A 27,409-nucleotide genomic window follows, 5' to 3' on the forward strand; every position below is an offset into this window, starting at 1 on the left:
GTCATGCTGAAGTTTTGGATGACAAACTTGAGGGGAAGAATCAGTTAGTATGGGGATGACTGGGTACCCTGAACAAAGAGTTTCACAAATCTAAACTAAATACATCCTGCTTTTGGCATGATCTTCAGCAAGTGGCCAAGTTTCTTCAGCAGACCTGTCAGTTAAGCTCAATGAGACAAGAATAAGAGACATCCAGGAACTCTGGGGTATGATGTTGGGGGTGTTGTTTTGCAAGTGCTTAGCCACGTGCCTGGCTGGAGAGTAAGGCCAGAGCCTAGAATCATTCATTCACAAGCACTACTCCAGAGTCAAGTTAGGAAAGTGCCTAAGTGTTTGCAGGAGGCCTATGGAGCCACTGCCGAGTGTTTGCACATTTCTCAGAGTTTCTATGAAGCACCAAACACAATAGCCACCCCTTAACAAAGACGTGAGATAACAACAAATCTAAACAATGTTAAAGCAATCTTTTCTGGCTGCTTCTCTTTTAATGGAATTGCTGCATGTTGCTGTTCAGTGGCTTTGTGGTTAACATGAACAGAATTTAAAAAAAAAAAAATATCAACAAACATTTCAGAGAATGTCCTGATCAGTTCCCCGATGCTTTGTCAAGGGAAAAAAGCTTCCACACAGTATTTTAATAGCTGTGTGTGAGCCTCCCGTTGCAACTTCTGCCAAATCTGGTTAACTGGTTCTTCTGAAAAAGTTTGCTTCTCAGTATAATTCCCATGCAGTGTTCAGCAAGGCTATATTAAGGATGTATATTGAGATGTAGGGGGAGTATTAAATTTGATGAAATGCTGTGCTTCTCTCTCATAACAAATAAAACAAACATTTCATGTCTTTTATTATCATTACAATTAACATTGTGTAGCTATGTCTCCTGGAGTTCCCTTTTCTCCTCCAGCCTTGTAAAAGAAATAGCAGGAAAGAATGGAATTAAAATGCATCACATTCTCCCCGGAACTGAGGAGCCTGTTAAATCACAGTAAAAACTAAATAAATAAAAAGACTACCACAGCAAAGCATCAATTTTCCATAAGTTGTGTGAACATCCATAACCACTGACAGCATATTAACACTGTGTTTTGCTTTGCTTGTTTTAATCATGAGAATTCTATGACTTGAGACCTTAACTCCTAATAACAGAGCCTAAACCCTATTAGCATGTTCAAATAAGCATTTGCAGGGAGGCTGTTAAAGATATGTCAACAATATGAGCTCAGCTTTTTTTGTAATGGAAAACACACATAGCTGAAGACCATGTTTTATGTATCTTTAAAGAGAGCTGGTTCAAATGAAAATAAATAGCGCTAGTAGAGATACTCACAGGGATGATCTGTCCACACACTCCAATGGGTTCATGCCTTGTAAACGTAAAATAATCTCCATCTGAAACAGATGAGCACTGTTACTCTCAAGTGTAGTTTGACTTGGCAGAACAAAAAAAAGAGGGGGGGATGTAGCTCTAAGAATCAGCCTTTGATGGCAATAAAGGAAAGCAGACTGCATATTCACAAACATCAGATGTGGATGGTATGATGCTAAAGGGAATTATTCAATTAACTTTTTGATCTGATAATTATTTTTAAGGTCCTGATGACAGAAATGGCACAAACTCTAGCGGTGAGAGGTATAATTAGTTAAAGTGAGTGCTGTGCTATATCTGCAGACCTTAAGTAAAGCACTGTTGAGCTCAGGGCGGTTTGAGGCAGGTCCTGAAACAAACAGATCTGTGATTTGGGGTCAGACCTGTGGTCTGTGGGAACCTTTCATATAGCCCAGCCTACTCCGAGCAGCAGGTCTCTGTGCTGGCTCATTTCGCACAGTTGGTGTAAGTGACTGTCATGGGGGGGCTGATGGAGTTCATGCTCTTTAACAAATCTGTATGGTTGTTGCTGCTTCAGCACTTGCCTGTGGTCTGGGAGTACACGCTGAGGTTAGACATGCTGTGATATGATGTAGGTTCTTCCCAACTGATAAAGAGCAGAAAAATGAGCTGCTTTTTGTGGGGACTGGTTAAGGTATTGTCTAACCATTGATGTTGTTAGTCTGCTCAGCCTGCATCTGTGCAAAGTAGATTTACAGCACTTTTGTACCTAAGTTGAATCTTGTAGCTGTATAAACTAGCCCAGGTTCAAACCACTTCTGAATTTAGGTCAAATATTTTTTAGTGAGGCCCCGGCTGAGCAAAGGACTACACTAAAGGCATGAGCTGAAGATGCCCCTTGGCCCTGCTGTGCTTGGTGATCTAGAAAAACTTGAATCTTTTTACTACGAAATATCACTTCAACTGAATATGTGAGAATGATGAGAAGGTGACCTGGGCTCAGCTACAGATGATTTATCAGGAATGGTCAGACAGAGAAACAGAGTAAGAGGAGGAGAGATTGTAGTGCTTTTGCTCCCATTGTCCCTGTCCAATACAAGGGTATGTGCTTTCCTTCACACTGTGAGAGCTGCAGCCAGCCTTGTTCAGTATCAGGGAAAGACTTACGTTCACTACAGAGAGTACCTTTTGGGAACCTGCTGCAATGTCCTTTACTATACATCTGGTAACAATAAATTAGTTAATCCATAAAGCCCCTTGAGTTCAAGTAATGACTTCAGCTTCAATTTGATTAGAAATAACTTGTTTTTAAACATGCTTATTTCTGTACATCTACTTTATGGGGTTTGCTCAGTAGAAACCTGAGACAGGGAAGCTAACACATCAGCTGGGAGCTAGATACAGAATAATTATGAGAAAGGTAACGACAGTTTGCAACCAAGGCAAGAGACAGAATAGGGGAAATAAAAGAAGGGAGGGAGAGAGAGAAAAGAGGCTTAACTGAGGAAGAGGAGGAAGAAAATAGTTGATCAGTTGGTTTGTGCTGCACTGAAAAAATGTCACTCTCTAGACGTTTAACAGCTTTCCAGTGGAGATGAGACTACTTGTTTCACAAACTGAGATGATGTTTGATTTTCTAGGTTATCTGTGACAGATGCTATCAGTGGTTCACAGACCATAGGAAGTAAAGTAAAATAGAAGTCAAAATACAGGAAGTATCAGACCAGACAGAAGTAAAGTAGAAGTCAAAATACAGGAAGTATATACAGGCAAAACTGTCTAAAGTGCTCAAGAGGCATATAAAGGAGTCAGCTAAAAATACCAGCTTGTACTTGGTAGTAGTGAGAGGTGGATTCTCAACCAGAAGGATGGTGACAACATAACAGTAACACAGTTACATTAGTACTGTCTGACTTTAGATTGTCACTGCATAATCACTGCCACATGTCTGCATGATTCACAACATAAAGTTATAGATAACCTGAACCTGCTTGCCAAGTCAGGCAAATGGTGGTTAATTCTACCAAATGTGGGCAGAATGTTCTTTCTACAGAGCAATACCTCCCATGCAGAGCTGCTTGTCCTGCTTTCTTCCACTAGACTCTAGACAGCTGCCCTTTTATGACACCTACTTCCAAAGTTCATCATCCACAGACTTAGTATCAAAATGGGATTTTTGAGGAAGTGAATCACCTTTTCTGAACGGTGAGTACGCAAAGCTCCCCTGAGCTCAGAAATTAAATAGGAGACTTATAAAATGTGTTAGAGTTTTATGATTAGTTTATACAAATCATGCCAATGACACATGCTATTGCTGATGATTGTTACTTTTTATCCCTCTACTAGCTAGCTAGAAGCCAGAAGAACATTGTCTGAGAGGGCACTGCCCATCAGAGGAATGTGACAGTCGGATCCCACATCCAACCTACAAATTTGCCTTATAAATTGGGGTTTTTTTTAATCGTCTCAGCTGATGTAAATTTTCATTCTTCAGTCCTCACTACTATTAATAGAGCTACATCAATTTGCAGCTGCTTAGCACCTGGCCCAATTATTTTTTATATTTTTAATCAGAAAGAAAGCAAGCCCCATTTATCCACAGATCTCACCTTGGGACAGCAATACCTTCCACAGATGTGGATGCTCAGATTTCCATCAGGAGCTCCCATCTAGGGCATTTTATTTGTATAACAACTGTAATACAGTCACATGCCTCATATAGTAGGACACAGCAAACAAGAGCGTAAGGAGAGCTGAGCTGGTTCTTTAAGCTATATTATATCATATATTGATGTAAAGATATGTTTTTGCTTGCATTCAGTTTATTAGTTTAACAGTTGCGAGTCTAGCCTCATTCTGTTTTAATTTAAATAATCAAGGCTTTACACATGGGAGAAACGGCAATATGAAGGTTTTAGCAGCTCTGGGACCAAAAGGAATGTGACTGTAAAATACACTGTTCTTCTGCTACTTGTCTATCATTTGCCTATTTTTATTGTAAAATTACTTTAGAAAAGAAAACCTCAACAGAAACAGATGAAAATTTGGGAAGTTTCAGATTTAGCAGCACACTGAACAGAAAGAGAAGATCTAATAGAGCTGGGTTTTTTTAGGTTGGTGGGTGGTTGTGGGTTGTTTGGGGTTTTTTGGTTTTTTTCCTTCTTGTTTGGCTTCCTTTGATGAACTGACAGTAAGTGAACCATTGTTTAACACTGGCCTTGCTCTAAAATAGCTTTATGAGAATGATATATTTATTGTGTGAAACTAAAGACTACAGAGGAGCATTAAACCAAAAGGAAAAATAGTTGATACCCTGAGAAAACCTGTAACTATAGTTACAATTCCACACTACTGAGAACTCTGTATGTTATCACTGAAGTTTGCATTTAGGAAAGCATGCTGAAAGTGTGCCTTCATTTCCACCAGCACAGACCAACACACTGAAAAAAATCAGTTTTCATCTGAGAGGAGGACAAGAATAAGCAGAGAATATTTATTCTCCTTAGCCTGGCAATGCCTTTTCGTGACCGACCTAAATTCTGTGTACCTGCAGGGCTAACAAGTGAGAAGGAGGCATTCACTGACCAGGGAGAAAGAGATTAGAGAACAGGAAATTTATTGAATATATGATTTTATGGTGTGCTCTGAACTTTTGCACGTTTACATGTGAAATGAAAGCAGCAAAACCAGAATTTATGAATCTCAGCCTAAATGGCTGTGGAAATCTTCAAGTGCTCTTACAGGAGAGTCTACACTTGAAGCATTAACATTGTTATTTCTTTGATGAAGATACACTAGTCATGACAGACATCAACCAGTACACACTGCAATTTTAATAAGCCAAAACAATAACAGTTATGTGATCAGTTTTCCTCCTGAATACTTTGGGGCCACACTGTCAATTTCTCTGCTTGCCTACATTGCTTGCTTGATGCTTTGCTGTACAGAGGCAAGCTAGTATACTGCAGATACCATATTACATAATGCAATTTTATGTGTCTTCCTGGTCTCCTTCAGTAAAGTGTAATAAACGTGCATGTATAATGAACAGTGTGCATCACAAAACCAGAAGAGTCCACAGAATAAATGTTGGGTTTCCTTACTCCTTTTCCAAAGCTTTATTTTACACAGGTAAAAGATGAATAGATTTATCTTACTGACTGCACCTGTGTAAAATCATTCTTTGCTATCACATGACACTTGGCATCATTACAGCAGTTGGCACATCTAGCCAAGACTGCAAATTACTATGTGCACAATGGAAAAGGCACCTGTATTTGCTGAACAGCTGGGAAGGAAGGGTGGGAGGTAAGGATTTTTCAGTTTTTAACTCTTTAGGATAAAATAAAAGCAGAATAGTTTCCTAGCACTCATAAAGATTTATCTCATACATACAGGATAAAACTCATCCCACTCAAAATTTGAAGAAGCACACATAACAAAAGAGATATCTGATATGTATGTACAGTTCTCTATAGTAACATTACAAATTCTTTCACAGTAAAATTAATTTAGATCCAGTGTTACTCCCAAGTAAAATGATTTGCATAGGCATTAAGAAGACATAAATAAACAAGTTATATATATGTAAGCATACCATTTCTTAAACATGCAGCTAATGCTATTTTCATGTGTTTCAAGGTATTTGTCAGGCTTATACCACATCCATTTAACAACATTTAAATGTAAGTATTGAGCTTTCTCCTTCTCAAATGGACACATGCAAAAGAAACAAAACACTCTTTTGGATATGTATGTAGGGCAGAGCAATAGTAGGTCATCTAGCCCTTGCTGACTTTTAAACAGATGCTTCAGCCACGTACTACACATGAGAAGACCAAACCAAGGTTTTCTTTCTGCCTTTCACAGAGCTGTAATCTATTAGGCCATTTGGCCACAAGAAAGAAGTTTTAGGAGCATACCTCTGCTTTAATCCCCCTTACCTACAGGAATGGTCATTCCATGGATTTTGTCTGCCCAGCCAGCATAATACCTCAGGGTTTTTATAACTCCCTGAAGATCTACATAGAAAGCTTGCAAGAAGGGCTTGCCACTGTTCAGTGATTCCATAGTCTAGAGGACAAGAAAAAGTTAAGAGATATAAGCACAGTAGCATTTTGTACCTCAGTATTCACGGTCTTAACAGCTCTTCAGTCATGACAAAGATTTTAATGAACAACAACCGGTTATGCCTTTGCACAGTGTTAACCCAGAAAGTTCAGGACAACTCTCTGATCCCCTTTGTTACTTCTTTTCTGAGAATGTGACCCAAAAAGCATTTTCCTTAAAAAAAAATGCTCTATGGAGCTTTCTGGGGGGGACTGCTTTTAAGAACGTGCATGCACATGTGTTGCATGTGTGTATCTCTCTCTTGTGGGTTTGTGTGTGTATCTACATGCATGTACACATGCTTGTGTCTATTTTGGACCTAATAGCCCCTGTGTTTGGTCCAGATATATAAATGCCAAATTGCTTTAATCAGGAGCCAAGGAAAAAATGCCTGTCAAACTAGGTTCTGTTATGTTAACGATAACAGCTGAGAAGGGGCTCCTTGTAACCCCATATTAATGATCTGAATCCATAAAGAGAAGAATGGACATATCCCTCTTTATATAATTGATGTGAATATAAAAATTTCTCTATACGGCTGCCAAGACTCCTGCTGAGGTCTGAGATATCTGTACTGTACAGCCAGTTTATTTATTGCCATCAAATAAACAAACTCTCCTCTAGGGAAGCTCATAAATTAACAAGCTAATGTTCTTATTTTTAGGTTAATATTCCTACTTTTTAAAGTATCTTACAAGCTATCCTCTTAGGAGTTCCTAAGATCATTTAGCAAAAAGAATCCAATAAAATATCGTAAGATGTTGAGCAGCTTAACTCCTTCTCAATAGCTGTCTAATAGAAATCATTAAGAATGGGCAAAATACGCCCATGTGTAACACACCAACTATCAAATGAGTTTCTATAGAGAAGAATGGAGGCCTAATTCTGCACTGACTTATATCCCCAGGAGCAATTAATGGCATTGCCTGCAGTGCAATTCAGTAAAGAACTTGGCTCTAGAAATACAAATCAAATGACAGGCAGAGTAAACTTGATTTGCTGTGCACTTCCTTCTCCCTGTGGCGATTTTACAGTATATGCTGGTGGTAAGATGATTTAAGTGTTGACAAAGCTGGAATTAAGATGTTCATCAGCTTAGTTCAAAGCACTTGACATGCGGAAAACAACATTAACAATGCCACCGCTTAGATGGCTTCACACGTGAGTGAAATAGTGCAGTACCCAAAATTCATGTTACCAGCTGAGAGGCAGCCAGCATGTCACCTGCCATTTCATTGATCTCGGCACAAATCACCCAGTCTTCCATTTTTTAGTTTAGAAAAGTTACAAGTGTGCATAATAGGCATACTGATGTGTGCACACCCCTTTGCTTGTCTGGTGTCCAATGTAAAGCTTGTTTCTGAATCAGTTGGAAGACTCCTGTTCACTTCTGTGAGCTCTGGATTAGGTCTTAAGTAGACAATCAGCCATCTTAGCCATCAGGCTGAGTGTAGTTTTCAAAGGTAATTGGTATTAACACATTTAGGAACCAATTTGCTCTGGGAATGTAAAATTGACAGGTGATTTGACTGTTGACTTTCATGTGCCACTTACAGCAAGAATTGCCCTGTCTCTTTCGACCAAGTCTGCTAGCTTGTCCAAAAGGTGGCCTCTTTCTGATGCATCCATTCTCCTCCAAACTGAACCCAGAGAAAAAGCAAGGCGAGCTGCCCTCACTGCTTTGTCTGTATCAACCTGTCAAAAAGGAAATAAAAAAATCAAAGGCACTGAGTTAAATAAATCACCAGGCTTAGGAAATTGCTGTTGTACAACCTTTGTGACACAATGGGTTTTGGAACTGTGGTTAGTAAAATAACTGTCCAGCCATGCTATTCTGAACTTGTTGTTTTGATCTGTTTATATGTTACTACCCAGTCATGGGATGTATTACCTTGTCAGCTTCCTGGATCTCACATATCTGCTCTCCTGTTGCTGGATTATATACTGGGAATATCCTCCCACATTCAGAGTTTTGCCACTCATTATTGATGAAAATCTATAAAAGGAAGAAAACTCATCAGTCCTGCATGAGCAAACTAAAGTATACAACCACAGACTCCTGGGAAAGGCTGCAGATTCTAATACAAAAGAGCAGAAGCTTAGTTAAGCCTGTGAGGATGACAGGTTTTAGGAGTTAAGGCTAAGGGTCTGCCTCTTATGTCTTTCTCTGACAGTGTCACTACAGAAGCAACATCAAACTCTAAATAACTTGTTTGACATTCAAATTTTGCCCGCTAACTGTAGCAAACAATTAAAAAAAACATTAAAAAAATATATAATAAATGCCTGTATCAGAGAAAAAGCCTTGAAACTGCTGGAAACAAGACAAGGATTTGAGTAATCATTCAGTTCGGTAAGTAAACATTTGGTCACTGATACAATCCAGTCAAGGCTGAATAATCTCAAACATCACAGTTCTTCAATACACAGCCAGTTGATTATGGCTTCAGTGATGTCTTGCAGCACAGAATTAACTTGCCTGTCTGCTTGGAACAATGAAAATTGTTCAGTTCTCTCAGTGTTGACATAATTTTAATTGTCACAGACAACTCAAATCTCAACTTTATTGATGTTGACAACTGTCTTGAGTTTTTTTAAAGTAGATTTTTACTGATAGTTGCATACCTGCCAGTTCTTTTCTACTGAATGACTTTCAAGAACAGAATGCTGTTATTTTTTTAGCAAATAGGGAAATCACTCTAGGAAAATTACTGAATATAAAGTTTTCCAGGTATTCAGACTCTTCCTGTCCTTGCAATCTAAGAATGAAAGTTTTCAAAACATCCATGCGCTATATGGGTTCACTGAAGTTCAAGTACCAATGTTCTTTCATTGTATTGCATGAGATATAACTTTAAATTTGTAAGGGGAGGTTTTGGCAGCACTGAAATCAATGGAAATTTTACCAATGACTTCAGTGGGGACAGGAGTTCATGCCTAGAATGTTTTTATCCCTTTTTTTGCATGTGGGGTTAAGTTGTCTTTATACAGACAGGGACCTCCAGTTAAAGCAAAGCCCCATACTCCATACAGATACTACTGCTATGGAAGAGCAGGAAGCCAAGGGATTCTTTGAAAGATTCAGGAGGCTCAGTTCTAATCACATAGTGGAAAGTGGCCTATAATTTAGGTCAATATAATAAATATCAGTCCAGCTTCCTCACAGAACTACCTAGACACTAGGACAAAAATTTCACACAGATTAGGCAGACTAAACATAACAAACAACTTGTCCTGAGTAGTACTTTGCCATCTCTTAATTCTTGCACTTTCTGCTGCCTTACTACCATGCAATAAGGAAGCTGTTACCTTTGCGCTGGTACATGGCTCAGGTCAGCCAGGAGCGCTCTGGGAGACAATGGAAGACAGTTCATAGGTAAGGACTTTGCTTATATGGTCTTAGGTTGTTGGTTCCTTTTTTGGCTTGTTTTCTTTACACCAAAGTTTGATGTGGCAAAACCAGGACAAAAAAAGATTGACATGTTTTGAGTAGAAATGAAGGAAATGTAAGACCTCCCTTTTCTAGTCAAAGAATAGTATGACAGAATTACAGATCAGCTGCTGCTTTTTTAGACTTGAATCATGCAGTGAGGATAGCCACACCAACCTGCCATCCAAATAGTCAAAAATGTGCTCTAGTTTGCATGTTGCAACTTGTCTGATGGCAAAAAAGAAAAAAAAACAAAAGATCATCATCAAAACACTGGGTGTTTAAGCAAAGAGGATCACCAGAGTTTTAACATATTTGTAATGAAGAAAGGAAGCAAATAGGGAGGTAGCCAAAAATTGATGAGAAGAAACTGATCTGGGAGAAAAAATCCAAACTCTATTCTAGCAAAAAAAGAACATCCAGGAGAAAATACAGTCATAATGCTCAAGATGAACAGTTGTAACACCAAAGGGCATAAAGTGTCTGTAAAAAAAAAGAACATGGCGAGAACACTGGTGTGCCTTTGCATTTGAAAAAGAAACTGCGTGCTGCTATTTGCACACGAAGGCAAAGATGCATCTGTTATCAAACATGAGCTTGCTCAACCTGTTCTCCAAACGGGGCTTATTAGCTCAGGCTCAGTGCCACACTAACTGCAGTGACATAGCTTCTGGTTTGGAGGACATGGGCAGATATAACCCGTGCCTGCCTGGAAAAGACTCTGGCAATTAACAGCTGTGCACAGAAACCAACACTTATACGTCCTTCTGCTTTTACAGATGCTTCCATTGTGTTTCCTCATCTTCCCAGTGCCTCTAGCCTCAGCCACTTCACTGCATGCCCTTCCATCCATTTCAGAGTTTCCCCTCCCCCCCCCCCCTTTTTTTTTTTACTTTCCTACTGCACCATTACCCATCTATTGCTTTCTTTGCAAACTGAATTTACCTCAAATCTGTTCATGCCCTTGGTCTGTAAGCTCCTCAGACAACTGGTGGTGTCTCCCCACTCAGTGATTACACTGCTTTACAAACTGAAGTCCTGGTCCCCATTAGGGCATTGTGGAGCTAACACAGCCAAAATAAGATAATGAAAGAATCACCACTATGATCTCTGGTGACTACACCATAAGCCGAAAACCTCCAGTGTATCATTGTCACTTTTCAGACTGTAAGTGAAACAAAGAAATATTGAGATCTGTGACCTGTGTGGAAGAAGCATTTTACTATCATCCTTTCCATTGAGTTCAGCGGAGTTAACTCCCTGACCAGTGTGTGTGGTGTGTGCTGAGGAGTGAGGGAAAGGGAGAAAAGCTTTCAGCTTCAGGAGCAGATGGCCAAAAGGAGATGTAAGGATGTTTGTTTAAGGTTACAGTACATACATAAACACATAAGTTCCTCATGTAATCAGTCTTGAAAGAATAAAACAGTTGGGTTGAGTACAAGAACGTGAGAAGTGGTGACACCCACAATTCAGTACTCTTCCCTTGTAGAAATCATCTGTTACTTTAAAAAAGTTTCTTAAAATGTTAACTACATTCTGCTGGGACAAACACCAATCATCAGGTTTGTTGGTACACAGGACACACATTTGTTCTTAAAATATATTTCACCATATGAATGAGAAGAAATGCCTTGGAATTACAAAAGAGTGTTGCAGTTCAAGTTGGCTGGACCTATAAGGTGTAATATTTTACTGACTGCTCCATTTATCCCACAGATTTAGAAAAAAATAAAAAGCAGTAATAGATATTTCAGATAGAGCATGGGAAGAATCTATTTGGCATAAAGTTAGAGCTGAAGGCAAGAGAAATTGCTACTGTTAATGGTTAATGTTAGTTTCTTCCTGTTCCACTTTCTATAAACAACGTATTGCCTATACAAGCTCATTACTGTAAACTGAGCACATTTAAATTGGCAGTAAAATCAGAGTATTTACTCTAGTGCACAAATAAAGTACCTAGTCCCACGTTTTGGAACAGTTTCAAGTCTTGAAATCCAGCAGCTGGCGGCTTTACAAGCAAAACCTTACACTTAAATAATTCACTTTTGAAAGTTTTAGGTGTTCTGTGTCAGGTAGTACCATTCAGCAGATATCCCCTACCACCAAGACACAGATTCTTTTGCAATAAATTTGCATTCACGGGGGCTTTTATAACTCTTCCAGCACTACTGACTCCAATGGCTGTTGATTAAACGTATATATCCTGTACATTTAATCTGACTTTCATTATGGCCACTTCGTAAAAATGCCATGAAATGGACAAGCGATGACACATGGCAAGAACAAGGAATCCCTGCAAAGCCTCAAATTGTTGTTTTTTTTTCTTTCTGCCTTATTTATAGTGACCATGGTAAAGGCTGACTCTAAATCAGGGAGAATATTTGACAGCAAATGTTCCTATCTATGGATTATATATAACCCATCCTAAATACCAGATGAAAAAGAGGTAACCCTAGAGAAAAAGAAGGGCTTGCTTCCATGTAAATCATGCTACAAATTGGACAACACCCAGTGAGTTCATTATTCAACCTCAATTGTGAAGGCTATTCACGTTTATTATTCCTCTGGAATCAATGTTAATTAAGGCTGACTGGGGCTATAAATCAGCCTTTGGTTTTTACAACTTAATTCAGCATTAAGCCTATATATGTAAATAAAAGGTAACTGATTAACCACTTGAGTTTTCTAGGAGTTACTGAGGTAATTTGTTTTTGTTGAGTCCTAGTGTTACCTTTTGTGATTTGCAGTAAGACAAAGTATATGGTATATTGGCTGTGTGATACTGTGACTAGTTAAGTAATATGGGCTGTTGGGTGCTATCAACAAAACTGTGCCAAAATGCAAAAGCAAGAAGGACACACTTGAAAATTCTGGAACATGTGAACACTTAGTTTGCCATCCACTCTCAGTAGAGCAAATATCTCCAATAATGTCAGAGCAGGAAGAGAAAAGGCAAACCTTTGTGTTTTACTTAGGTGTCCCTGTCAGTACAGTGATTTGGCCAAGAACAAATCCAACTGGCAGAATGGACAATGCCTCTTGTAGTTGAGGAATCTGGTTACAGTTGGTGTACAGCGGGCTAAGGAGAACACTAAACACTGTTTGTTCAGCAGCAATGTGACATGTAGAACAGGGCAGGAACTGAGGTAGCAGAGGGGTGAGGGGATGGGGAAGTTTTGAACGGGCCTTACAGTGTAATAGAGGCAGTTGGAAGCTCCCAGTCGTCCATGTGAATGTGACCTTCAAGTGTCATTATTCTCATGAGTTCTCATCCTAAAGGTCTCTTGATAATTTCTGTTCCTTCCCAAATGAAAGATGGAGAGGGCATAGCATTTTTCCTGAAAGAACAGGCACATCCTGCCAGGTATTTACAATAACACCCCCCCCACACACGTTCTCATAGACCTGATAGGACTTTCTAAGATACTTGTCCGACCACATATTTTCCAGGTTCAAATTCTGTCAGCGGTTAGTTGCATACAACTACTGTTGACAGAGATCCATAGGACTAATCAAGGAAGCAATCTGACCTATCCCACAAGGCACTTTGAGATTCCATATCATACAAAAGAAATATTAAAATAAAAAGTAAAATTCAATGTTATCATGTAAACATTCAAGTTACTTTCAGGCTCTGATGACCAGTGGCTGGAAGGAAACCATATGCTATATTTTACAGAAGACCTGCATTTCAGAAGCATGATACAGTTAGTTCAATAGCATTTTTGGATGCTCATCAGTTCTGAAATCAAGCCAAGAGTAAATGTTTTTACCATAAATCAAAGCAAATTAAGCTTTGCAAATAAACAACTACAATACCTTGTTTAGGTAGTCATCTGGCCCTGGTAGCCATTTCAAACTGTGCAGGTAACTGAACAGATAGTATTCAAAGAGGAAGGGATGTGCATAAAACCAGGCTGAACAATCTGATCTGCAATGCAGTAGCAGCAAAATTTCGAGCAGGGAGAAAATGGATAGGATTTCCTGTTTTCATCACTCTTTACCACTGAGGAGGTACTAACAACTCTCTTTATGGGTGTGTGTATAAATGTAAATATAATTACTTAAAATGCAGCACAGATCTAATGCCTCCCTTGTAGCTCTTAGCTGAATGAGATTTGGTTTCATGGCACCATAGATTCCCTCTGATGTTCACCCAGGGGCTAGCCCTGGATTTGGAAAATGGAACTGATTTTTAAATTCACTGGAGATTCCTGCACGTTCACTGCCTCTCTTTTGTATTGTCTTGCTTTAAAACCCACACAGAAAAAAAGTAATGTGGGTTCCTTTAATTCATAAGAGTAATCAACACAGGTGGCAACAATATAACTTTTCATTTCCTTTCTTGAAATGTTCTTAAATGATGTGCGAGTGAAATGATGAGCCACATTCTTAATTAGATACTGCTTCATGATGATGTCATCAGACATTTTCTTCAGGCTCCCCAGCTGTACAATAAGAATTTCAGCCAGTGGACAGACAGTGGGCTAGCATTCAACTCTTTGGAAATGGAATTATTTTCCCATGGATTTAATAAACAATGTTTTTGTGCTCTTGCAGATCCAGAAATGTTTTTTTGGTACAGGAAGAGGATTTTAACATCCAAATAATAATGGCTTCCCACAGGAGAAATGGTTCTGGATGAATGGAGGAAGGAATGGGAATTTCCTAACTCAATTGATTTAGTAGCTGGTTATGGTTTCATTCCATCAAAGATATTTTTTTCATATGTGACTTTCTCCTTGGAGAGCTTTTGACATTAAATCTGCACGGATGGGGGAGGGGGCATCAGATGCCGAAGTACTTTACAAAAGAATCACAGCTGTTTGGCCCTCAGCATCTTCTCATAGCTAGAGGCATTAAGAAAGACATAATGGCATTTTTTTTTCCCTTTTTTTTTTTTTTTTGGTGGGGAGGGACATACAATTTTAGAGGCATGCAAAAAATCCAGCAGCAGCATTTCCCTTGGTAAATACTGCACAACATCACAGATACTGGTCACCTGTGCCTCAGTCTGGTCAGGAAATTTCATATCCTTTCCCATCTCAGCAACTTCATTTCCTCTCCTTTGGAAACATTTCAAGAGTCCTAACGATTAGTGCAATTGTAAGAGAATGAAGGGGACTGCCAATCAGAGGTGCAGCTTGTTTATTTTTTCAAGCTTTGTTTTCCTTCAATTTTATGGCTGTCTTGATACAACAAATCTCTTACATTCTAGCCGGGACACCCCTGGGAGTGACGGGAAATCAACAGCTGCCTATGGAATTGGCAAAAACCTGGTTTATAAGTAGGCACTAGGGAAGCAAAATCCAACCCCAACAGAATGATTGCCGACTGGCCAGCGACTGACCAGTGGTGCCATTTTATTGTATTTTTGCGAATAGGATTGTTCAGGTGAACAGCAAGAGTCACTGCTCCTTACTGGCAGTTCACTGATAATGAACAGACTTTGAGGCCAACCTTTCCAAATGTTTCTCAAAGCTCTCCACAAATGAGGTTTTCATTGGGCAGTGCCAATGACTGTGTCACTTTCAAAAGATAAGCCTACATAAACCAAGGCAGGCAGGCCTGCTTGAGCACACCACAGCAAAGATTATCATGTTGTTCATTGCAGTTACCACAGAGAGTATTAGTCCTGCAGAAGCTACCCAGTTTTGTTTCTTGCAATGAGATGGCTTTCAAATGTGGAGGAGCCGTAATTGCCTTAAGAAGAGTAACTGTGAACTGTACATGAGTAACACTGAACTTTGCACCTAACTTCATTATGGCAAGCAAGCTGCTGTGGACATAGCTGGTTTTCAGCCACTAGAGGTCCAATCCCACCCACAGTAAAACAAAAGTCCAACTGGTTTCTGTGGGAGCTGAATCAGGTCCCAGCTGAAGAAAAGAAAGCATCCAGAGGGATTTCTATAGTGGGAGACAAAGCTGTTTCAGTGGAAACTTGATACTTGCTCTAGAGCCTGTGAGGTCTGCAAAAGTCAAACAAAACCAGAACATGTTGATTTTTATTTTTCTTGACTACTGTGTTGTCTTGGCTCCCTCCTTCTCCTTACCTCACACCCTCTCCATTAAAAAAACCAAAACCAAACAACCCCGAACCCAGAGCCCATATTTGTAAAGAAGATGAGCTGTTTTCTAAAGCTGTGTGTGTTCTGGGTTGTTCGGGCTTTTAAAAAACTCATTGGGACCTCACAGCCAGAAGGATATTGTCATGACCTTTAGACATGGTCTAACATAAATGGAGGTTTCCTTCATAAACTCAAACTTGGAATTTCACACAAGAAATCTAGAGACCAAACTTAAGAGTGTACTGAGGGGGTTGGAGAGTTTTAAACACTTAAAAACATACTACGACAGGAGGCTCAAGAACCTTGACTCAGAAATAAAATGCATGAGTGAACGAGTCTGTGAACACAGCAGCACATCCACATCCAGTAGAATTACATTTATGCCCCAAGTTCTGTGCCAAGGTGCATGTCTGGATGAGAAGAGTAGAGTAATTGGCTTTTCTTGATATAATTTCCAAGCAGCAAGTTCTGAGCCAAGCCTACTGAAATCAAAAACAGTCCTTGACATCAGCGGACTTTGTATCTGAAGCCAAGTATTTAAAGTGTGCATAACTGAAGTCAGACTTCAGCAGACATAAGCTGGAAGAGGATGCATACGATTGAGCACCTAATGGTGGCATCTTATGCAGCAGCTCAGCTTCTTTACATTGTCTGTGGGATGGGAGGAGAGCAAGAGGCACTTCCTCCAGGCAATACTACCACTCTTCTGTCCCTGTCTCTTCAATGCTGTTGCACTGGCCCACTGATCTAGACATCTTGTCGAGGTGGTCAAGTCCCTTGCTGGGCTAGCTCACAGTTAGTGTAGCTTTGAGAAATGGTATGTAGGAAATAGGCGTGACTAAGAAAAGAAACTGGAGGAATTTGGGTCTCTGAGCAGCAAATGGAATCAGGAGAGAAGGCTTGAAGCCTCCTGTCAGTCTGCTGTGAAAGTGGAATGTAACATGATTTTTTTCTCCCCTATGTCCCAAATCCTTCACACCAAATGTTTGACCTGCCTGTCTTCCTGTCTTAATTAGTCTTCTGTCCTTCTGGGAGCTGGGTCTGTTCTTTTGCAAATGACGGCACATCAGACAGGGGAAACCTGTCCTGTTTATTTTCTAAGCTGTAGGGGGCACCCATTTGAAAAAAACTCCCATATTATCTAAACGGTTTTGTTTGTATGATTTTGAATTAGGAAGTGTGAGTAATTAGTTAAGAAGATTAAATAAGTCTTAACAACATGCAGTAGCATGCTTACTTTCCTCCTACCCCCCAAGTATTTCCTGCACAAAACCCCAGACTGCCAAACTGTGATGATACCCTTTTCTACATCAGTTTCTCACTGTGCCACATGCTGGCATAGCATCCGTTATTTCAATTCAGTCTCATTATGGGGACTATTTTGTGCCTGGTTGTTCAAGAAAATTAATCTAAAGAGAAGAAAGTCCAGATTGTATTGTCTGTGGAACTATACCCACCACAAACATTTCACTTCTTCTGGCTGCTTTATTAAACCTGTGGGAAGAAATTTTACTTACAACATGTAAAGGCTTTCCCCAAAGTACTTTATTTTCTTTTTTTTCCCCTTCCCTCCAGTTAATGAAGACTTTATCTGCTATGAGTAGCACAATACAGGTGCAATAACACTTTCCCGTAGCTCAGGTAATATTTCATGTATTCCTAAGAAATTAAGCTCCTAAGCTTTACTGATCCTTTCACTTGTGGGGCTCTCTTTAATTGCTGAAGAAAAACATTTACTGTCTTGCTTAACTGCGTCAGAAAACATTGTTTCTGAAGCCAGAATGACTAAAACATTAAGTATGCTCTATAGTTCCAGTAATTACAAAAAAAAAAGCCATTACTGAGTAGCTTGGGAAAAGATGGCAGCACTTTTTGTAGAGTATGATCCTTGATGTCACTTACTGCTACTGAACAAATGAAATAATGAAAGATTTCTAAAAATGAATGAAATCAGGAGTGGAGAGATGGGAGTGCTTATTTACAGAATCCATCACTGGGCTGTCACTGGGCTTCAGTGAAGTTGTGGCTATCAAGAACTTGATCCTGGAAACTCTTCCACAAGCACTCATCTATAATGGTGGAAATGAGGAGGGGTTTGTACAAACAAGACTGCATTGTTTTCCTATGTTTTGCATCATTTGTGCATTGCAAGTCTTGTATGTTCATTACATGTGACATAAACCAGCACAATCTATTTATTTGCACACGGGAAACACTTTCTGCCATTTCAAAGAATCCAGCAGATCATCACTTGATGGTAACTGCCATTTTAAATGTTCATCACCAAAGAGTAAGTTCTCCCTTAGAAATTGGCTATGCTGCATAGACAAACACTTCTAGGAGGATTTTAGACTATAGACAACACAGAAAAATGCAATGGGCAAATTTGTTTTGACTTAAAAGCTCTGTCTGAGAAAACTACCTTATAACTACACATGAGAAATTGCTGGAATGTCAACTTCATTTGCAGTGGCCCCTTTTGGCCTGATCACCCTCCCTGGCACGATAAATCACTGGCAAGATCCTTACCTTAACACGTTTGATCTCAGCTCAGCAAGACTTGGTTTTGATGTGAAGAACTCCAGATCTGTTAGGTCAGAGACAAATAGCAGAGCCACTGACCTGCAAAGTGCTAACTCTATATTAGACCCAAGTGAGCAGCCTTTAAGCTCCTGGAAAGTTTGCCTTCACTTCTACTTTTCATCCTGAATATTTTCAAACGTTACTGTTAGCAAGTTTTTGCTAAATTGATGCCAGTGAGTTTTCCTTTCATGTCATTTTGCATGTACACAACCCACAAAAAGTCAAACAAAATAATCAGCACACAGTATGAGAAGCATTATCTTGGATAACCTTAGAGCAACATGAAACAAAACTTTGTATTTACCAGTGTCTTTGTTTCATGTATATAAATGCCTTGTACTCACCCTTTTCTACCTAGTCCACACTTCCTAGTATCAGAAATAATGATATGCACTAGTACATTCATTAGGGGGATTTAAAGTGCCTGTATGTACCTGTTTGTACATACGGAAATTCAAACTACACCAAAAAAATAATAAAACTATTCCAGCTTGTGACATTTGCATTCCCAAACTGAACTTTCACAAAAACCAGTTTTGTGGCCACTTGGTTTTGCAGCCTTGGTTTGAAAGTATTCCTCATTGTCCTGGTTAAACAGTCACTTATCTCTACGGCAGTCAGCAGGAGCGTTAGTCTACCAGAAAATTGGATGTTCTTAATGGGCTAGGGGAAAAATAGCTTTGCATCGTCAGCATTAAGCTAAATCACATTAAGTACCCACTTACAACATAGGGATTACCTCTTATGCCATCTTTGGTGAAAGCCTTTAAAACAAATTGTTGTGTTTGTTAGAAAAAGCTGTGAGATAACAATTCCCAGAAGTCTGATTTAGAAATCCTTTTTGCTCTTCAAGAAAATACAAAGGAACCCAACACCTGTCCTCTTACTGACTGCTGCAATGAAATCACTCAGGCTGTAAATTCTTCCTAATAAAAAGTATTGGGAAATTCATGTACTTACAATATTCTTCTGAAGAGAAGAAACCTTTAGCTAGATTCCTTTCCTCAGAGTTCAGTTCTAATTTATTCTCCAGTTCTTTCTCTTGGAAAGATGTTGACTTTACATATACAAAACTGGAATAGGTCATTATACTCATTCATAAGGCTGACTGGGGAGAACTGGGCTTAAACTGTCAAAGAAACCATCCTGACATTCTTGGATACCTCACAAATTTACACCCCAAAGTACACTGTGGTGCTAAGACTAAAATTGGATGTGAAGCACTCTTGTAAGAGCTGATTATAATCCCAAGCAAATAAACCACTTCAGGGTACAGCAAAGTAATGTCCACATTTAATAGAGTTTAACATTTTTATATATGACTGGCAAGATGTTCTGCATAGAGATATATGTAGGCCTGGGTGAAAAATGAACTCTTCTATTTACTTTTAAATAGAAGCAGATTAACATCTTTAAGTGTGTAAATTAAAAACATGACCCTCACATTTTGCCAAACATGCAGCATTAAAAACATGCATTAAGGCAAACCAAAAACCTAACTATACAGAAATCTCCTTAAATGAGCAAAGTAGATTTTAAGTCCTGTCAATAAAAATCCTTCCTTAAAAGCAAATGTTCATATATGTAGAACTGAGATTCCACCTCCACCCCCCATTTCCTTTAAAATTCATGTTTCTTTTCCCTTTTCTAACCAAATTCCCTTTTTCTCTGCTGGAACCCCTTGTAATGATAACAGAGTGTGGGCATACCTCATTAGTCTCCCTGCAGTTTACAAGACAGGATTTATGCTCAGTGTAGTGAACACAATGATACATGATCACTAAGTGCCTAAAATCACTATAAAAATTTTAATCTGAGAATTTTTTCACCCCAAAATTGCAGATGCTTTTGGCACATAAAGGTATGAAAAGCAGCATTAACTGCAGCAAACATATGTTACCCAATGCCTGGCACTCTGCAAGGAGCATACCAGTAACTCACCTTTTGTGAAGGTTAATTTCAGGCAACCTTTGGCAGTTATCTGGTATAAGGTATGTCGCCAATTCAATCCATTAAGTAATAACTAAATTCTCATGGGACCTAGCTGAAGTCAAATGTTGTTATTCCAGGTTCACTGCCTTTAGTCTCCCCAAAGACCATTTAGGCAAACAGCTGGAAGAGCTAACTACAAAGGTTCCCACTCACAGGGAATCACTCCAGGAAAGCAGGTAAAGGATTCTAAGCAGGCAATAAGTTATGAAGGATTTGTCCTCTTGCTGCCTCAAGGAGAGAAATTCACTGAGACAGAGAGTAAGAGCATGAATACATTTGTGTTTCAGCTAGAATCCAAACAGAAGAACTGTCCTGCACTAGTCACAGGACATGTGCTGCACTGGGCTTCTGGCGGTTATCAAAATAGCAGGGCTTTCCTTCTCCCTCCATGTTGGAGCACCTTACTAAAACAAAACCTTTGAAAAGCCAATTGAAACAATACCAGAGACAAACACCTGGGCTTCCAGTACTGTCACTACACCACATGGATGGCAACACTCCTCCTAACAGAAAAGTACAGAGGGGTACTGAAAACACCAGCTTTGTATCTTCCAGCAAAGAGGGCACTGCCTCCCAGACAACGTTCAAGGGAGTAACAGGGACAGCTGCTGATAAAGTGACACAGAAAGAGAGTAAAGAGCACAAAGGAAGGGGTCTTTTCATCTATACTCTAGGTGCATGTAGAGGTGAGCACACAAAGAAGCGTGCAATTAAGATCATATAGGACTGTAGTCATGCATTCATGTGTAAAAGCTGGCTCTGAAATTCATCTGAATTTCTCTTTCCCAGAATAGCATGCACAGAAAAAGAGGGTTTATCTTCTAGTAGCCTGGCTGGTTTAGCAAGAGATCCTGCCTCTGACACTGACCTACTGTCTGAATTAGTCGTGGTTACACCCCCACAAATTTAAATCCCCCCATCTGTGAAGGAGCCTTGTCACCAGTTTTACAGTGAGACTGAATCAATTAATGCTTTCTAAAAGCTTTGATGGAAGGAGCAGAATATTAACACTTGCAGTTGAGTGATGCAAGCTAAAAATACCTTCAGTAATGTAACAAATTAATTTTGAAACCACTATCAAAGGGCTGAACTACCAAGACTAGGTCAGCAGCAGCACAGCTAACCCGGTCTCGTACAATGTTGGATGGTCAAGTGAAAAAGCACAACTGCATTCTCACCTCTCAGGAAAAGAGCATCCCACAGATATTACAAAGACAGAAGAGGCCATTAAACAGCTATGGTAAAGAAAGGGTGATAAGAACAAAAAGAGGAAGAGAAACAAAATATCAAGCTCTGATGGAAAAGGGGGTGAAGGCTTAACTAGATGTCCAGAAAAACGCATATACGTGTTTCTCCGGTAAAGGACTGCTGCAACCATACATGACAACTGAAGAAACTAGAGGGAATGAAATAAACCCCACCGTTTTGAAAGGCAGGTGGTAATTTCTTGGTAGGTTCTAACCACTCAAGAGTAAACTTAAATTATTTCTGTTACAGATGGGGAAAAAAAAGCACACAAGAAAATGTATATGGTACTAGAAAGTTTTGAAAATACCTAGTGGAATCTGGATGCAAAGAACATGTGAAATAAACTCCAAATAAGTGTCAAACAACAAAATGAAGCAGCTCTGTTAAAGAAAACCAACTATGTAGCCAACTGGCAGTTACATAAATGCCTTCTCAAATAAATTCAATGGTAAAGAAGTATCAAAGGCAGTTTAAAACTAATTTCTATTTTAAAGACTTCTTATACTAGCAGAGTGATAAATAAGAGTGAGTTGCGGTGTCACGGGAAGTGCTTTACTGGTTGAGCTGAAAAGACTCTGCGTGGTTTTTCAGCTAACTAGATTACAATTTTCATCTAGGTCATCTTGTAGTTAGAAAAGTGCAAGTGCCTACAAACAGGCATAGAAACCTAAGTGTAAAAATGGGCGGTTTGGACTGTATCACAGAGAGGAAAAAACCCTAGCATTTGTGAGCTTAAGGAGGTGAGAATTATCATAGGCACACCACGATTTCTAAGCATGACCTACGTAGGGATGACAAGTCAGGCTGCAGAGAGGGAGGAGTAGCTCTGTGTACAAGGAATCGCATGGATATTTCTTGGAAGAGAAACAAAAAACATAACACAAACCCACAGATATAGAGGCAGTGGGGGGATAATAGTAGGAGTGACTTCTGGTAAGAGCAACTGAAGTGGAAAAATAATATGAAGGCAGTAAGATTGGTGCAAAAGTAACTGTATTTTAGTTCAGTGACAGCTGCATTGATGAAGCGTCCAGAGGACATAGAATCTTCTGTATCCTAATCTAAACAACGTTTGACATAGTCCCGTCAAGGACTAAAAATTGTGTCTGAACCCCTGAGAAATGGTTACCACATAAATAATTTCAGCTTCATTGCAGGAGAGGAACACATGAAGAAGCTGTACTCTCTGGGATACTAAACTTGAAGAAACAATTTTTTTTTTAAAGAGGAAGTAGCTTAGAAACTCCCTGCTTGAAGCTAGGAAATTAAAATCCACAGAATCAGCATGGAGGCTTAAGAATGTGAAAGAGTAAAAGAAGATTTGCATTCCCAAGGCTAAAAACGGGAAGCAGAAGCAAGAAAATAAATGGGGTGGCTAAGCAGTGGGATACAAGATGAAATGCACACCAAAAACACAGTGATAAGAAGAAACAAATTCCTAAATTTAAAAGGCTGCAAAACACAAGATAAAAACTAAAAATGGCTTCTCAGTATTCTGAAGGAAAATACCCAAAAGGTAACACATATTAAACAGCCAAGAGAAGCCTAAGTTAAATAAACAAGTAAATACAGGCTGTGGGAGAGTCACTGGATTCTGAAAACAACCTAGCTCTGAAAGGTATAAAAGGGAGACTGAAGGTAATTCCAGAAGTGGCTGCTCACTTGGAGTGATCTTTATTTGCTATACCAAAGTAGATTATATTTGTGGTCACAATTTAACATGTATTGTAGGGCAAAGAGGGGGGGACACACAAAAAATAACAACATAAAAAAAAAAAGGTTTGAATGCTAGAATATGACAGGTAAAATACTTGTTCTCAGGAATCATCTTTATTAATAATCTAACACCATTCATACACCAAAGATCATTTAAAGGCCAGGTCCAAGACAAGGGTTCTTCAGTCCCAGCTGTGCTGCCAGAGTTCAAATGTTTCTGAAATAAATCCCAAATGCTTCACAATTCTTAGTTTTCAAAAGCTGAGGCCTCAGGAATTGCACAAAACCCACTAAGGATATACTAGAGTGGTGTGGGAGGTGATGAAGGTCATGTATTAATTGGTGTTTTTCCCACTGAAGCATGAGAGAACAATGCCACAGTACAGACCTGGAAGCACCAATTGGAGAGACCTAATTTAGATGAAATGTAAACTCAAGGTTCTGCCAGCTCTAGTCATTTGAGGCCAAATTTAAAGGAAGTTGACCTGTTCACAAGAGGATAAGATCAGCTTTTAGATTACAGTGAAATAATGCCTATATTTATCTGAAATAGTAAATGTGTCTGCTTTGAACATAAATCAGTTTCACTTTAGAGCAAAGTCTGTGCAAATATGCATTTGAAATTCCTGTAGGGAAAGGCACTTTTTGATAGTTTCTGATTCAAAATGGAGAGATTTTTTTGTAATCATTGCTAGATGACCAGAGTGTGGTAAGAGAACAGTACCTCCCTGGCATCCTCTTGCCATCTGAGAACAGCAAAGTGCTTGCAATCTGTTCTCCTTTGCAAAAATGTCTACATCTTTATGACTTTCCAAACAGATTTGTGTAACTCATTTTAAATTGGGGCATACTGGAAATCCACATGGACACTAGCAACGTGGATCCCTTGTGTAACTCCAACAAGTGCTGTAGGCCCCACCACAGCTGTCCCCCTTTTAGATTCTTGAGTTCAATTCAAAGTCTTCATTACCTATGGATCCCTGGCAAATTAAGGTCAATACACTCTAGTGGTCAGCATGTGCCTTGGTTTTTTACCTCCAGGTGAGGTTAACGGAGATTGAGTTGACGTTAAACATTTTCATTTGGGTCACAGAATTTGATGTGGATGGGACTCTGCTCTGAAGTATTTTCCCACTATAGCCCAACAACACTGGAAAGTATTATGTTTCAAGTCATAGGGTAAAAATCTAGTTCATTAGGTTCTCAAAGAAAGAAACTGACTTTGAGTGTCCAAGAATGAAGGCTGCCTTTTCTTTTGTTGGTTGGAGACTATTTCAGCAATGCTCTAGCAGCAACACTTTGATGTGGCTTCACATATCATACTTTCAGTAATTAAGTACTCCTAAAGCTTAATTACACTGCATAACTTAAAACTGATGTGTTGCATTCACCTCACAAAGGTAGATTGCCATTAGAAGTGACAGAAAATGCTTGTCAGTAGAAATGTATTTAGACAAAATCTGAAACATGGAACTTGTGTTTTGGAGGAAAAAACCCTCATAGGTGTATGCAGTCTGAACAGGCTTTCCTCTCTTCATCTGGGTAAGCACAAAAGTAATGCATATTTGGGCCCTTAGATGGCAATAAGTTTTTTTCATACTTCATCTTTCTCCATATAATACTTAGTAGTAAGTCTTCACATAGCTATTTATGCACGCACTTGTGCTTGAGTAGGGATGCCAGCACTTGTCGGAGGATTCCTCACTCAAGGACTGCACAGAACTGCAACTTCCGGAAGATTCTTTTAGACTTTAAAGCATCTGTGCTGGTAGTCTATTTACACAGCTTCCTTACAAAGTTGTCTCTGTATAAATGCATTTTTTGTCTCTCATTTCTTTCAGCTTCGGTTGCTTGTTTCAGAGACTTAAGTTCTACTCCTTAACACAACAAACGGACTAAAAGTTGTGGGCTTTTTAGAAGTGGTCAGAATTAAACAACTTCCACAAAATAAGCAGCAAAGTGTTTACAGTTCACTTTAGGAAAGACATTTGCAAAACTGTAAAAGAAGAAATTTACTTTATGCAGGAAGAATTTATGATATTGACCACTGAACTCCTCTTTTGCCATTTATCTTGGTAAACCTGTGAGATTTCTTGGAAGATAGTTAGGCAAATGAGGAGCTGAGATGAATCAGTGGATATAATTTATTTAGACTTTAAAAAGGCTTTTGATGATAAAGTCCTTAGCAAGAGGCTATTAAGGAAAGTTAGTAACCATATGGTGAAAGATAAAGTCCTGCCATGGATTAAAAAGTGGTCAAGAGATAAGATAAAAAGTCTGGAAATAAATGGATAATTCTCCCTGGAAAGAGGTTAATAGCAAGGTGCCCCTCCATTACTGTGACTAGCAATCGATACCTTGGTTCACCTGCTTTTACAGATCAATAATAGTAAGATACATAGTTTGCAGATAAAAATATTCAGACTAATCAGATTACTGAAGAAAACAGCACCAGGGCTGAAGTTAAAAAGCATTTGGGCAACTCAAAGGTAGATGAAATTTTCCAAAAGTAATAAATGCAAAGCAAAGCCTGCTGGAAGGAAGGCTTCAGATTATGTTTAGATGCCAGTATGTTCCCAATCACAGAATTGCCTGGTTGGAAAAGACCTTAAGATCAACCAACCATAACTTAACATCTGCCTGGACACAACTGTTAGATCATGTCCCTAAGCACCTCATGCAAACATCTTTTAAACACCTCCAGGGATGGTGGGCAGCCTGTTCCAGTACCTGATGACCCTTTTGATGAAATTTTTCCTAACATCCTATCGAAACCTCTCCTCATGCAACTTGAGACCATTTCCTTTCATCTCATCACTTCTTACCTGGAAGAAGAGGTTGGCACCCACCTCACTAAAAACTCCTTTGCAAGTAAGTTGTAAAGAGCGATGAGGTCTCCCCTCAGCCTCCTCTTCTCTAGGGCCTGAACAACCCCAGCTCCCTCAGCTCCTCATGGGACCTGTATTCAAGACGCATCACTGGCCTCATTGCTCTTTTGTGGACGTACTCCAACATCTCATTGTCCTTGTATGAGGGACCCAAAACTGAACACAGTACTCAAGGTGGAGCCTCACCAATACAGCAGTAAGATTGCTTGCCCAGTGACTTGCAGTATCTGTGAACAGCTTATTGAATGTAACTGCTAATGTGAATTGTAAGGGACAGCAAATGGACATAGTAGCTCCGTTGTGTGGTACTCCCAAAACCAAAGCAGTTTATGTCAGCAAATAACTTCAGACTAGGAATGCCCACTAAGGTCTGTGGGGAACAATTTTGCACAGACAAGCTGAGCAGATGTCATCAAGAGTTTTTGGATTGTTGGGATTTTATCAGAAAACATGGATACATCAAGACAGAAATTTAATATGGCAACGTAGCAGGATTGGTGAACTTCAGTGGGAAATGCTTCCAAAGGACAGAATGGAATCCAGAGTTAAAAAGGGATTTACTTTTGTCAGGTGTGTGTTTGTAGGGATCCATACTCAAGTTTCTGCTCTCTTCTTTTTTGCTTCAGAGCAGGGAAATGAATTTGTCTGTGCTTCCACTCATGCACTGATTATTACTGACCTTCTGGGTTTTGGCATGCCAATAAATATATGCATCTTGTGTAGCTGAATACTTAGAATCATACACATTTTTGTAAAGATGAGAAAAACCACTAACTGCATAGCTCTTGTCCTTCCAGGTATCATCTGTCCTTGCAGACTGGGCAAGGGGAAGAAAACTTCCCCCTAGCCAGCAATATAGTACTGTACAGCTTGATGCATTAAACCAGTTTGGATTTTCCCTAAAGATTCATTTTTTTCCTCTAAACATTCCACACAGTAACAGGTCACTGTTGCAACAGTTACCTGTAGCAATAATAGTGGTTGTCTGCAGCAGTTTTTCTAGTTGTTGCGAGTTTCAAGCTGGTACTTTCTGTATTTTTAATGCTTT

The 27,409-nt window shown here is 39.3% G+C and overlaps 1 protein-coding gene across 2 annotated transcripts in view; it reads right to left on the reverse strand.

Moving 5' to 3' along the window:
• ALDH1A2 (aldehyde dehydrogenase 1 family member A2) overlaps window positions 1-27,409 on the reverse strand; it is a 55,514-nt gene that overhangs the window by 21,304 nt on the left and 6,801 nt on the right. For both annotated transcript variants that reach the window (XM_068143925.1, XM_068143924.1), the window contains exons 2-5: window positions 8,328-8,432; window positions 7,991-8,131; window positions 6,271-6,400; window positions 1,328-1,389 (exon numbers count right to left, since the gene is read on the reverse strand). In XM_068143925.1, the coding sequence (XP_068000026.1) occupies window positions 1,328-1,389; window positions 6,271-6,400; window positions 7,991-8,131; window positions 8,328-8,432 (438 nt within the window). The remainder of the gene's footprint in view (window positions 1-1,327; window positions 1,390-6,270; window positions 6,401-7,990; window positions 8,132-8,327; window positions 8,433-27,409) is intronic.

This window comes from Melanerpes formicivorus, unplaced genomic scaffold, assembly GCF_026170545.1.
Source record: "Melanerpes formicivorus ecotype bairdi unplaced genomic scaffold, bMelFor1.0.p_v2 SCAF_10, whole genome shotgun sequence".
In the NCBI taxonomy this organism is placed as follows: Eukaryota; Metazoa; Chordata; class Aves; order Piciformes; family Picidae; genus Melanerpes; species Melanerpes formicivorus.